General features: G+C 49.5%; 1 protein-coding gene across 2 annotated transcripts in view; it reads right to left on the minus strand.

Moving 5' to 3' along the window:
- The window catches only part of NUP160 (nucleoporin 160), a 30,692-nt gene that overhangs the window by 14,047 nt on the left and 2,437 nt on the right, over positions 1 to 14,208 (minus strand). For both annotated transcript variants that reach the window (XM_054201513.1, XM_054201515.1), the window contains exons 3-18: positions 12,851 to 13,073; positions 12,550 to 12,628; positions 11,606 to 11,720; positions 10,705 to 10,863; positions 9,647 to 9,724; positions 9,326 to 9,423; positions 8,429 to 8,513; positions 7,892 to 7,960; positions 7,057 to 7,140; positions 5,967 to 6,137; positions 5,759 to 5,858; positions 3,959 to 4,124; positions 3,210 to 3,325; positions 2,946 to 3,106; positions 1,496 to 1,629; positions 1,083 to 1,153 (exon numbers count right to left, since the gene is read on the minus strand). In XM_054201513.1, the coding sequence (XP_054057488.1) occupies positions 1,083 to 1,153; positions 1,496 to 1,629; positions 2,946 to 3,106; positions 3,210 to 3,325; positions 3,959 to 4,124; positions 5,759 to 5,858; positions 5,967 to 6,137; positions 7,057 to 7,140; positions 7,892 to 7,960; positions 8,429 to 8,513; positions 9,326 to 9,423; positions 9,647 to 9,724; positions 10,705 to 10,863; positions 11,606 to 11,720; positions 12,550 to 12,628; positions 12,851 to 13,073 (1,909 nt within the window). The remainder of the gene's footprint in view (positions 1 to 1,082; positions 1,154 to 1,495; positions 1,630 to 2,945; positions 3,107 to 3,209; positions 3,326 to 3,958; positions 4,125 to 5,758; positions 5,859 to 5,966; positions 6,138 to 7,056; positions 7,141 to 7,891; positions 7,961 to 8,428; positions 8,514 to 9,325; positions 9,424 to 9,646; positions 9,725 to 10,704; positions 10,864 to 11,605; positions 11,721 to 12,549; positions 12,629 to 12,850; positions 13,074 to 14,208) is intronic.

A 14,208-nucleotide genomic window follows, 5' to 3' on the forward strand; every position in this document is an offset into this window, starting at 1 on the left:
CTTCCCCAGGCTGCCACCTCCTTTCTATCTCCCCTACGTTTCACATATTTTCCCCTGAAGCACAGCGGCCAAACAGGACTTTCCTCATGAGCGAGGCCAAGAACTAACCCACGACACTGGCATACACAAAGGATGTTTTCAATTTCGCTTTCAGGCGCTGACATTTACATGCAGGCAACTGCCTCCTGAACCGAGGACTCTCATTCAGGGAGAGTTCGGGCTCCAAAGATCGCAGCCTGCTTTTACAAAGAGCACAGATGCCCCAGGCCTGTCAGCAAGCGGAGGAAATTCTTCCCCAGCTCACAGCCCCTCACGCGTGGTGCCGCTGCCTGATCGTCACTGATTTTCTCAGCTCCCTCTGAAGCGTCTCAGCCTCGAAGCACCACGCAGACTAGTTACAGCAGGCTCCTACCTGTGCATTTTCTCCCCTACCCCGCTCACCGCCTCCCTCCGTAACCACTTCAAGGTACGCAGCCTCCTAATTAAAGTTGCTTTATGTTCTCCCCCACTAGGATTTCTCCCCCAAAACCGTAACCCAAAACGTAGGTCTTTGCAGCAAGACTTAAAAATGTGAACGAATTATCAGCTGCTATTTCCCCCCTGAGGTACTGCCTGTGAGCAACACTCGCATCTGAATTGCAAAAAGCCTTGGAAGCACAAGCGTGTTTTGGGGAAGTATTTTTACATTCTCTCACTTCCCTGAGCTGCTGTTCCTGCTCCCTGTGGGATGAAGGTTAGCGAGCGGGACAGACCTGCTCTCACCCACTACAGCCACTGGGAGCCAGAGGGGAGCTTGGCTGATATTGCCGGGGTCAGAATTAATAACGTTTGGCTGAGCAAGGCCTTTCCATCTTCCTCAGGCTGAGAATGAGCTCCACGTCTCTGGTCTGAGTCCAACGCTATGACATACTTTTGTTGTTGCTGTTTTTTGGTGGACAGCCTGACAAACATCTCCACATAAAGCAGGGGCATTCAACCACGCACTCTGTTAGCTCACTGCGTGAAGGATTTCCCTTGGGTGGCAGAGCCGCGGCGTGCCAGGGGTATAAATAACAGAAAGCGATGAACTGTGAACATCTTACCTAGTTTATGGGGTGTTAGAGCAGTGGTGTCTGCTAACTCCAACACAGAGAGATGCTGCAGATTAGATTCCCTAGAGAAGAAAAAGCCGTCAGTGAAGAGACAACAAAACGCCTCCTGCTTTAATTGCGCTCATTGTTCGACTCAAATGACTCCTACTGCCGAAAAAGGCAACAGTGCTCAGAACAGCGAGACCTCACACAGCAGAATTAGCACAAGGCAAAGAGTCAGCTCAAAACATGGAAGGAAAAAAAAAACCAAAAAAACAAAACCTAACCCTCCCCAGCACAACCTGACTCCTCGAGCGATACTCCCACAGCAACCACCAGCTTTTCATACCAGGAAGGGCATTTCAGGTGGATTCAGCAGGAACCTACAATCGTTCCAAGACAGAATGGGCAGGGTAGAAACTTACAGCGTGTCGACAGGGACGTCCGACGCCAGGCACTGGCTTGCCCAACGGATCAGGTAGTAGGAGAGCAGCAGGGGAGAGGTGCGGTGCAGCAGGTCCTCCTGAGACTGGAAGAGCTGTCCCCCTCCCAAAACCATCTGCGAGCAAACCACAGAGGTCGGCTCACCGAGAGGCCAAACCCAGAGCAATGGCAGGACAAGGGCAAGCAGTGAGGTTTGTATTGGGCTCAGCTCGTCCCTCTTACTAATGCCAAGGTGTTCAATAGCCCAGCAGGTAACTCAGCCCACCCAGGGGACCAGCAGGACTCTTGCACGAACCAGAGTAACCCAGGCAGAAGTTACAGTGTCCCCTCAGGGCCAAGGGACGAGTTAACTATTCTGGTGGCCCAGACCCCATGGGGAAAGTTTAACAAAGCTATGTGCACACCGAGTGCTTCTCTAGCCTTCAAACACCAGCACCTGCTGATGCCAGGGCCAGCAGAAAGGTGCTTTTTGTCACTGAGCATGAAATCACGGCTCTGCTGCCGAGACCGTGGTAGGGCCAGCCCTGCTGCCCAGGCATCGCGTGCCTGTGTGCTCCAGCCAAGAGCGGCACAGGTAGGTGACGCAGGAGGAAAAGCAATTCACACTTGTGAAGGACACAAGCACGTCAAGGTGGCAAAGCAGCAGTTCCTCATCAAGCGAGCAGCAGGTCACACGCCTTGAGAGCGCCTGGCTCCAGAAGGGCACCTTGCAACGTGCTTTAAGTGCCCCCAGGCCAACCTTAACCAGGAAAAAGGGTATTTCTTTTCAACCAAGAAACTACTGCAGTGATGTTTCTAAGTAAATAATATTGGTTTAAACAAGGCTCCCCTTGTCTGGGGACTTGTTCCGCATCCCTGCGTCCACCCAAACCATCAGCACCATCCCTCAGTGCAGCCACATGGCCAACAGGATGGACCCAGGCCACCCCACCCCACGAGCACAAACACAGCTGCCATCGCGGTGGCTGTTTGCACTGGCTGGAGCAGCCTCCCGGAGGCTGAAACCACAGGCTCTGGTAAACACCATTGCCCTGACACAGAGGTGCTGCGCTGCCGGAGAACAAAGCTGCAATCGTGTGGTGTGGGAGGGACGGGGAAGAGATGGGAGGGAGAACTGTACGTGCTCAGGCAGCGTTGTTTCAGACGGGAGGCTGGAAACGATGCCCTCCTCCCACAAAGAGAGTTTTGCTTCCTGTTGCCTGGATGCTCAGCATGGAAAGAGGGAGTTAGGGTGTGAACGCAGCGCGCCGCTGATTTGCTTAGGATGACAAAAGCGGCTGGAGGAGAGAACAGGGCTTGCCCAAGCCCGGGGCTAGTTCAAACAGCCTCCAGTGTTTTGTGGGAAGAGACAGAGCTCAGAGTCTGGCACCGGCACAGCCCCAGATCCAAAAGTTCAAAGAGCACAGCAGTGTCTTTAAGGGCTCTACTCACAGAATCTCCAAGCCGCAGCAACAGCTGTTGGAGGATCAACAGGTCCCGACAGATCAGGAAACGGATCGTGGCAATCTTACATACCCCCCAGCAAACCACACTGACAGCAGTGCCACTGCCGTACAGCTGGGTGAGGTTCAGGCGCATATTTAGATGATGAGCTGAAAGATAAAATGACCGAGATAAGGGGAGGAACGAGACGGACGAGAACACTTGCTGAGCCGCCACTTTCCCAGCCCAAACGCACGGCTCTAGAGCCTTCACCTCGTTCCATATCTGCATCTGTCTCGTAATCCATTTCTCGGATGAGCACTCCGATGGCATGGATAGGGTTTCTGATCTCCTGCAGTTTGCTGTGTATCTCCTCCATCACATTTTCCCTGCAAAAGCGAAAGAGATAACAACAGTAATCAGCAACATGAGGTTTAAACTCAAGAGGGCTCCCTTTCCTCCCTTACTGATCCTCCATGGAAGGGAGCGTATCTGATCAGCCTGGCCATTCTTGATGGGAATCCTCTTCTGGCTTGGAGTTTTATTACAGCGCCTGCAGGGACTGGTCTATTTATTCCACTCCCCCAGGCTACCAGGAAATAACAGTCAGATAGCTGGCATTCCATGAGGGAATGATTTCAGGAGGATAACACAGTAACCACATGGCTTGACCAAAGCTCTGACCTCTATCTTGTGTCTGCCGGCACTTGCTTTCCACACTGCAATGATCACCTACCAGAATTTGTTTCTTTTCTGCTCCCTATCTCACATGAAAATCATCAACATTTCTTTTCTGGAGGGGCCCAGGCAACAGAAAGGGGGGTTCTGGAGAGAAGACCCTGCTAATGTCACCAATACCCACACTCCCCATCTCTGAGGGGACCTGGAAAAGCCTCCTGCAGTACAGGGAGAGCCTGAACACCCCAAAAGCGCTTTGATGCAAATTGAGGATGGCTCCAGGCAATCCCTGCTCCCGGCAGGGGGGCTGCTGCAAAAACAGCTCCTTAAAACCATCTCCTTACGTGTCATTAGCTATCAAGTCCTCCAGGATCTGCTCTGCAGCCTTTTCTGGAGGCTGGAGGCGGGAGCAAGCCATTTCCATTATGAATGCCATTTCCATGGAAATTGATTCTCCGATCAGTCGAAGGCACTGGACAAGACAGACAACATCACGAGACATCTCCATATCTGCAATGAAAGAATCTAACTGTATATTTGCAAGAGATTTCAAAGCAAAGGTGGGAGGACCATTCAAAAACCAGTTAGTTCAGCTCCCGCCAGCAAACCACGAGCAGCAGATTGGTCTCAGTCCCGCATGCCAGACTGACCGTTCCCTGCTAACTACAAGGCCGAATTAAAACTTGGGAGTCGGCAAGGGAAAGATTTGGGCTTTATCATTTGGAAAATAAAAAAATACTGAGGTATCAAAAAAAACAATGAAATTCCCTCCAAGGGATTTTTCTCCAGCCATAGGTTGAGAGGAAGTAATTAGCGCAGTGGAAGAGCAAAAAGAAAAACCCCAGAGCAAACGGCTCAGGTAGCTCAGCTCTGCCAAGCAGAACCCGCTCGCGTTACAGCGGCTCCCGATTTGCGGCACTACCTCTCACCGCTGGGAGCGTTTTCACATTCTTAGAGGTGATCTGAAAACTCACTACTGAGAATTCAAATCACTGCTTTGCAATCCAATCCTTCACGTAGGCGTTGTTTTTTTTTTTTTTTTTTAAATTAAGTCACATATTTTGAGAAGTTTGAAACAGACAGGGCAGGCACTGCGAGCCTCCCAAACCCAGCCCAGGCCTCCAGCTTTCCTTCCCTCAGAGCCAGAAATAGCTCAACCAAACGGATGATGATTCTTTTTTACAAAAATATAAAAATCACTCGAGCATGAAAGTGGAGCTTAGGTAACATTTTCCGCTGCCTTTTTCTTCTGAAACGTCATTCCACGGCCAGCAAAGCATAGAGGGCACTGTGGCGACAATACTAACGACAACTTTTGCGCGCGCTGGAATTTACTTCCCGGATAAAAGAATAGAACAGTCCCTCTACACAGCTTACACAAAAAACATTTATACAATAACATTTCATTAAAAATTAAGTTTGCAGAACTGGGCAGCTGTGCCCAGGGTGCTCGGAGGATCACAAGTTTCCTTCTCTTCTGTAATATCTTTGAAGGGAGTTGTTTACTCCACCAGCAAGACAAAGAAATGGGGGAATTTTATGGAAAAGAACTGCTTGCTCTGAGTCAGAGTCTTACAGCTCTCGACGGGGACGGCAAAGCTGAGCAAGCACCCAGCTGAGATAATGTTAAGCAGATATCGTATGGGGCGGGGGGGGCATCACCCACACGAGGTGCTGCATCCCGCTCTCCCCACCAGCACTGGGGACCTGCCAGCATGTTAGCGAGCTCCAACCTGGCAGATCTGTCCCACAGAGAGGGAGCACGAAGAAGGCACCAGTTAACTGCAGCCTACACAGGTAGTTTGTAAGGCCGCAAGGGCGTAGGATCCACCAATGCAGGTCCTTGTCACCGAGCAGCCTGAAATCTAAGATTCTTCCTTTTTAAGTCATTTGAAATGAGTCAGGGCAGATTTGCAGCCTTAACACCATTTTCTAATTCCTGGTCTGAGCAGGATGGCAGGCTTCACAAAGTAAAACTCTCTACAAATGCCAAAATAAGAAAACTGCCTCCATGTAGATAATCATGGAGTCAGAAGCACTTCAAGAGGCCTCTACGGAAACTCCCACATCCCTCTGCCTAGAGCTTCCCTGACACGCAGCATTTCAGCCCCCAGCAATGAAAGAGCTCTGTATCTCTCACTTACCATCAAAGATGGCAGCGTCGTCCTCAGTCAGGAGGTGCTCATTAGAGAGGAGATAGAGATGGTCCACCAAGGAGCAGGGCACGAGAAAAGACAGGGAGCCCTAGGAGAAAAGGAGAGGAGAAAGCCCTTCTTTTCAGCTCCCCAAATCCACACCTCACACCTTCAGTTGGCCGCAGCGGCCAAAGAGCCACCTCTGCGCAAGCCTCACCTTCTTCAGCAGGCACACCATACTTGTGTAGGGGTTCAAGTGCAGGGCCAGCGGCCGTGAGAGAGCTTCTTGGTACTGAAGGCAGCAGGCATAGAACTTGGACCAGAATTCCACCTGCAGCTGCCAAAACTCCTCCGGCGAGCACTCGTATTCCGTCACGCTGCCCTGGAACTAGCAGGATCAAAACAAGACTTCAGAGGAATACAGGCAGCGAAGCAGAGGGGAAAAACTGTGGCGCTCAGACTGCTGTCTTGCCTCTCATGACCTGTGTTACACCTTTACATGGTTATGGTTTAGAAACACCAACCGCAGTTTTCTTCACTACTTTATTGTCAAAGTGCAAGTTTTTTCCTACAGCAGTGAGTCACACAGCAAACAGCACAGGGAACAAAGCCCACAAGAACCGTTTCTATAAAACCTTAGTTAAAGAAGCACCAGTGACATCAAGAAAAAGGGCAGCACTACAGATCTCTCTAAAAACATCACACGTGATGATTGCTATAGAGGATATAAAACTGCCTTTTTCTTTTTTTGAGAACTTTCTAGCAATAGTCTAAGCAGTCTCTAGGATGAACCACAAACAGAAGGACTGCTGGTTTAGAGAATCAGGCATATCAGAGTAAAGTCTGGAGAAGCAGGACAAAATGGGGGAAATTCAGACCCAAAAGGACGTCCAGTTGATCTTTCAGACAGGTCCCCAAGAAGATTGTCTCCTGGTGTCCAAAATGATGAGCAACAGCTCTGCTTGGTGGTGGCCAGCACCCATGCGCAGGGAGCTGAGAACACTGGTCATGCAACACGTGCTGCCCAAAGCACACCCCATGCAAAGCGCACCCAGAGACAGCAGAACACCAAGAAAGAAGAAAGGAGTCCAAAAAAAAAGAGAAGAGGGGATGGAAAAGCCAGGCAGGATGGATGAAAATTTGTACTATTTTAAACAGTCACATAACTCCTTTGGAGAGAGAAAGGACAAAATAAGACCTGGAGTCTCTTTGCACCTCATTTAACTTCACCAAAGCACCACAATACTGCATACAAGGGGTGTAAGAAGAGAACATCGTGGGGGGAAAAAAACCCCAAAACAACTCACCTCACTTTCTACAGCTAAGGTAACCTCTTTTTTTAACTCATCCCACGTCAGATCCATGTGTCTCTCCGTTCCTTGAGAAAAGATCTGAAAAGCAGCATGGTAAACTTTCAGTTTAAAGCAAGAGCTGCATCCCTGAGGCTTAAGCAGCACTGAGTGACATAAAGCAAACGGGAGAGCATCAGCCAGTGTTTTCTGGGACGAAATATTAAAAAACATGTTTGGCTGCTAAATGGGGGTTACATGGACGTAGAGCCAGCTTCCCTCTTCCTGTGGAAACGGAGGAAGGCTCCTGGCAGGCAGCACCCTGGGATGTAAGGAGAGAAGTGCTGCAACACTGTCACAGCAGCTCTCTTTGGTACCTTGCTATAGGGCTCCATAAGGTCACAGCATAAAGAATCAAAACAGTCAGTCTTGGAAAAGTTGGGCTTTTCCATTTTCCTGAAAAGGCACCACGTGTTGCCTTGCTCTGCCTTTAACAGTCCTAGAGGAGCCAGAACTGAGCAGATATATTCTGAGAAACAGCACCACAGTGGGCTGAGAGTATCTGTTTACCCGGCTAAAGCAGCAAGCGATGAAAAGCAAGCTCAGCAACCTGCTGTGCTACCTAAGGGGGAAAAAAAATAAAAATCTTTTGAAAACCACGTTCTGCCTCTTGCCATCAGCTGAAGTATGGCACAACAGCCGCTGACCTGCTTCAGCGACTACCGACAGGTTTACAAACTGTCAAATGCAAATCGATGCTCGCCAAGAGCTCCAAGGGATCCTGTTGCCTCACGCCTAAATGACCAGGAAGGAGAAGCTGCACAGAGCACACATCAAATACCCCCTCACCAACCTGCAAAGCCTTCTGGATCGCAGCATTTGTGAACCGGCCAGGCATGAAGAGATACTCCAGGTAGGTTTCCTGCAAAGAGAACAAGACAGCAATTTAAGGAAACACATGCGTCAGGAGGAGAGCATTTAAGATACTGCTCCTGGTGCTTCCTCCCATTCTCAAGCTCATCCCCTGGATCTGTATTGCCTTCCAGCTTCAGTTCACGCCCACACCCTGCTCCGACCTCTTCCCTTCCAACCCCTTGGCAGTTCCCGTGATGGAACACAGCTTCCCAAACACTCCAGATCTTGTTAATTCACATGTCTTGTCTCGAGGCTCTCTCTTGACTGACTGGAAATTCTCCTCATCCCTCAACTTCTGGTTTCATAACCACACTCAACACTTTAATGCTGTGCTAAGAGAGGCTAAGGCTCGTCCCCTTTAATTTGGAGTAATCTTAAGACTGTATCAATACGATTTGTACACCTGAACTGTCTTAATGTTCTCCTAGGCAGAGAAGCTTCATTAATTCTTGTTGCTATTTCATAGGCGGCTCACCCTGGGGTCCTGATCGTGTCGAACCGTCACTTCCTCTTCAGGCAGCGGCTGCACAAAGACCTGGTTCCACTGGCCTGCGACATTTCTGGGAGAAAAATAAAACAAGAATCAGCTCTGCATTGCAATGCTCCAACACAGCGTGTCCAGGAGCAGCCACCTGAACCAAACCTGTCACTTCCACCAGCCAGCATAGACTTTACAGTCCTTTGGACCTGGCAACAGGAGCTCTGACTAGTGACAAGTGACAGATTTAGCCAGGAGAGCTTAAATGTGGCATCCTCAGCCCTGAGCTGACAGAACAGGTTGGATTCCTTAATTTATATCAACATTCTCCCCATCACACACACTCATCAAGCAACTCTCAGGCTGACCAGTAGATTCTTTGCCTAAACATGCAAACTCACAGCATTTTTTACCAGGAATTTAACTCCCTGGTCCGGTTACGCACCAAGCCTGCCCTCTTTATAAAGACGGGGCCGATGCTTTCATATCACTGGTCTCCTCAAAACACCTTTCTTGGAAAAAACCAGCCGGTTTTGTTTGGAAGCAGCTGTCGGTGAAGTACAGCCCTCCCTCCGACACACTCACAGCAGACTCCACTCCCAGCAAGCCTGCCGCCTGGCTTTTTACATTTTTCACATTCCTGCAGCTGAACTGTAGCTTTATTATAAAGCAGAACCCCAAAAAATAAAAAATCCATGTAATCTGTGCTGCAGGAAGATACACCACAACAGGAAGAACCAGGTACCGCCACATCTCCACAGACTTCAATCAGCAAAGCAGGACAGGAGAAGAGTTGAGGAGCTCGTTGGGTGCTTTTAATGAGCAGCATGTGGAGCTGCTCCTGCAGTTACCCCTGCGCAAAGGCTACCAACGCCATTCAGTGCGGAAACTCACTGCTCAAAGTTGATGTATTTCACAACGGTTTGGTTGTCTTCATTGTGCCACAGCGCCCAGATCTCAGCCGAGGTTAAGGCAAAGTCAACAAGAGTCTCCTAGGAGAGAGGGCGCACATATTTATCTTCTTATCACAAACTCAAGTACAGCAGAGATATGTGTAGTTAACAACAGCAAGACATTCCCTCCTATCAGTTAACCACATTTCGGAAACAATTCTTTATTCACAGTTAAATCCCCAAGTCTGGGCACTCTGATCTCTAGGGAAGAACCCTCCCTCTCGTCTTGTTGTCTCCTGGGGGAGCTGGCCCCAGCGCTCACCTGCGAGGAGAAGAGGGAGGAAATGTGGTCAAGGCTGTAGCGGTTGCTCTCGGTGCTCACCAGCTGGAAGACACAGAACTGAAAAACACATCTCATAAGTTATTTGCTACAAAGGACAGCTACGCCAATAACCAGCACGTCGTGGGGCAGATCACCTCTCCGGTCCCTCTCCTTGCCTGACGCTACAGCCTGAGAGCAGGAGGGCCGAGCTGAGGACCGCCAGCCACGGATGGACCCCGCCAACCTGACCCTCTGCGCCACGTACTGACATCACCGATGTCAGCCTTGCCATCGAGGACACTCGTCTCTGCCTGAACCTGAAGGATTCCTAGTTGCTTTTTGAAAGACTAAACCAGAAAAATGGTAAAAACACCACTGCTGAGCACTGCTAACGACAACATGACGCGGGCAAGTAAGGAGAGTAGAGTGGAAAAGCCCCGAATCCTCAGGCCACTTGTCACAAACCAAGCTCTGCATGTTCTTACCACAGCAGAGCACTAGCGGGACAGCAGAAGTCACAATACGCGCTTCTAGTCCATATGTGAATCCCCTGGAGAATGGAGAGGGTAAGCTGTCCAACAGATGAGACTACTCTGTGCCGTCATTCCCGTCCTGCTAAATTTATTATTCACCACAAGAAGCAGTAGTTCTACAGAAGTCAACATTTGGCAACGCAGCGATGCGTCCGCACGCTCCCAGGAGCCCAACATAAACATACTATCAGTGTTTCCATGCTTTTAGCTCCTTTCAGACCTTTCCTTTTCCCACGGCACATACGTGCTTTTGAGATCCTACCAGAACAGGAGGTGAACAAGTACTCGCAGCTCAGCTTATTCACACAGGGAGTTCCACTCCCAAGGCAAGAGCACATGTATCTTGTAGTGCTTTGAGAATAAAAATGTTTGTTTATTCAGAAAGTACTGCCCTCTCCAGAGGGTCAAACGCAAAACTTTTCCCTATTTCTTGCCTTACAGACCCAAATCCAAGGAGGAACAACATATTTTCCGTGCGGCCCAAGAAAGAAGCATTCACAGGGAGGAAGCCCCATCACTCCGTACCTGCCCTCGCTTAGGTGCGTGCATGTACACGCCGAGGTAAAGCCCCAGGGACTGGGAGAAGGCCAGTCGCAGGCGGTGCCCAGTCCCAGCTGCCAGCCGCAGGTCCCTGCTGACCGGCATGAACTCCAGCAGGTCGGCAACCATCAGGCACATTTGATCCTAGGCAAAAGAAAGGAATCAGGAAAATAGCATAAGGAAGAACTGGGACTGAGAAACTGCACTTCTCCCTCATCCTTCCCCTTCTGGCCAGTCTGCCCAGATCTTCCCCTAAAGGATGCAAGTAAAGCATCCACGCGTGTACCTGAACCACTGTTTCGTTTTCCTCGTCTCACCTGTGCCCTCTCGCACCGAGCACATGGGCTTTTGGAGCCCAGGCATGTACGATGAACCTTCCCCTCGCTCCCATAACACACGCACACATTCCAGCGCAGATGAGCCGTGAAAGCAGTTGTGCTGGTCGATTAGCTTTGGCACTGATATTTGGAGCAAGTGGCACGCAGCGAGGAGAGGCTTTTATTAACTTCTTGTTGACAAGAAGCCATGTTACAAAGACACTCTTATTTACCGCTAAAGCAGTAGAAAATCCATTTGGTGCGCCTCCTCGGCCCTTGAAGCGCTCCTGCCTGCCTTCCTAAACGCTCCAGTATGTTTGCAAATCACTTAATACTGCCTCTTAGCCTGCGCACAAGGCTTTGCCGTAGAGAAAACCCACCCGCTTTCCACAGCTACAAACACACGCCACGACAGTTCTACGAATTGCCCTGAATCCCAGCGTGTAGAAGTTGCAGCGACAATTTAACAGCAGATCAAATCTATGCCAACAACCCAGCCTTCGTTCCTTAAGGCTCAGACTATCACGGTGATCTAAGACACTGCTGCCCTGAATCCAGGCCTCGCTCACCTTATAGGACCACATCCGAAGTTTATGGTCCTGGCAGAGAGCGAAGAGAAAGGCATCGTGATCTAGACAGTGAACAGAGAGGCTGATAGGCAGGTCCGATGGGCCGCAGTCACCTCTGAAAATACACAGTTTATTTCAACAGCTTAAAAGAAAATCAAGGCTAGTTCATAGAATCAAGGCACAGGGTGTTTAAAAACAGTCACACTGTGTTTAAAAAAAAATAAATCAGTGATGTGAGACCAGGAGGAGAGAGCAGGGTTTCAGGACTGGGGGGGTCAGCGTCCAAGGCGCAGAGGAGCCCACGACACCAGGAACACCCTGTTCTTCACCCAGTTCAGCAGAGCCAAAGCACATCCCCGCTTTCCCCAGCCTAGCGCTTGCAGAACGCGGGCAAAGGATCCAGAAGGAAGCAGGGATCCAACCAGCCCCAAGCTCATGGTCAAAGCCATTCAGGGCATCAGGGAACTCGCTTTTATTTCCAAACAACAGGGCCTAGAATTTGGTTGCGTGCTCTAAGGTATCGTAGTGATTACAGTCCACCACTGAGCCCAGCCTGCACGCAGAGCGTCTGTGTCATCCACATGTAACCTCTGCCGGTCAGGAAGAAGCCTGACATTTCAAGAACAAGAACATACAACTGTTGTAATCCTTAATCTGCGCTGGCTGCCAGCCATATCCTGGGCAAATCCTTGGAGGCCAATTACTAGCTATAACATATTCGCAGACACAGACACACACAGAATCAGCAGGGCTTCATTAAGATGAACTAATCCAGCGTTCAAGTCCCAACTTCCGTACTGTGATAGGTCCTGTGACCCAGTTAACTTTTTTTGGCAGAGTATTTATAGATGCTGACTTGCCTGTCTTTGACTGCAGCTAGAAACTCCAGGTGAGGGAATCGAAAAGACAAAATTAGTCCCACTTAATCGTCACCAGACACTTACCTGATGGCAGTTGGCATCCAACCAGTAAGGAAACGCTGCATCACTGAGCTCTGTTTCAATTCCACAACTGAAACCGTTCCTTTCAAAATAAAAGCGATATTAAGAGACATATTGAGCACTCGTTAACAAAATATTTACTGCCACCAGCAAGGGGCTTCACAGGCATGATGTAAAAGAGCTTTTGTACACGTGTGGAGTGAATTTATATGACCAAAAATCAAACTCAAGTGAAGTTCAAAGCTAGGAGAGGGGATGCCATGCTGAGGCGGATGCGAGGAGGAAGCCTGTTCCCGCTCCTTACCGGGCACGTCGGGAGGAGGCAGCTTAAGGACGAAGATCCCTCCCGCAGCAGAGGGCAGAGCGAAGAGAGCCTCCCCCTCGCTGCTCAGCCACGCTGCGGAGGCGACAGAATTAGACGCCAGGCCTGGCATGCTGGGAATCACGTAGTAGTTGGAAGGATCTCTGAAGTTGATTTTGCCAATATCTGTAAACACGGACTGCATTTGGCTCTCTGTTATCAGCTCCTGGAGGAGGGAAACGGCAGAGAGTACAAATCGTGAGCACACATACACAAGGCAGAGAAAAAACAACCAGACACCTGTGGAATAGCAACTGGGATGCTGCTACTTGATAAAAAGGATTTTTTCGATAAGAACTCTCATCACCACCACTCCCGTTTCCCTTACTGCTAACCCACGACCACTGCTCTTTATGAGGAGATACGAAAGGGATTTCAAAACCTGCGACTTCCCAGCAGAACACTCGCTTGCTCTCTCCCACATATACTGTAACACCCCCAAAGGAATCCCACAGTCCATCAGCTGCTTCGAGACAGCTCATAGCAAAATGCTGGTAACGAGTCCTGCGAAGAGCAGCTCTGCAATAGCACAGTGTCATCCCTTGGGAAAGCAGTCTGGAACTCTAAAAGCAAGAGATAAGCTCTTCAAGAGAGGAAAGGGACCTGACAAGACACACCAGAAGCAGACATGAGAGGAAAAAGTCACAGCAAATTGGTAAATACAATGTAAATTTTGCAAGAGATCCCTCTTAATGAAATAAAAAGATTCTATTCCTTGCTGCGTACAGGGGGCAAGTTACAAACACAGCCAGGCCTCCCTCTGAAGCACTCAGTCCCGACCTCCAAAGGGTACTTTGTCCCCATTGTCACAAGGCCAGGCTTCAGGACCACCGGCAGAGACACCTCCAACCTCCGAGCCTCATTTCATGTTATATCACCAAATTTCATCGAAATCAGCACCCTATTCACAAATCTGAAACACCCTCACAGCTTTGGGCCAAACACTGTAAGTCTGATGCCTACGCCCTCTGCTTCCCCAGCACGTGGTCTGAGTACGTTCAGTTCCAAAGTCAGAGATTTCCAGCTTGCTTTTCCTATCCAACAGCTTTTTCCAGTAGTTTTCACTTCCACATAGAGAACTACCTCGCACTGATGAGCACAGCTGCTGTACCGGGTCAAAAAATGGAGGACTTGGGAGTTTAGCAGTTTGTAACATCAATAAAGAAATTTAACTACAAAAGTTTGGAGATTAAGAAACTAAATTGCAGAGTTTTCCACAAAGCTCAGGAGAGCCTGACAGGCGCCAGCTCCATGCCTCCAGAAACACCAGAAGGTTCCAGCCCAGGATGCAAATCCCCACC

The sequence above is a fragment of the Rissa tridactyla genome, chromosome 4 (assembly GCF_028500815.1).
Source record: "Rissa tridactyla isolate bRisTri1 chromosome 4, bRisTri1.patW.cur.20221130, whole genome shotgun sequence".
Taxonomy (NCBI): Eukaryota; Metazoa; Chordata; class Aves; order Charadriiformes; family Laridae; genus Rissa; species Rissa tridactyla.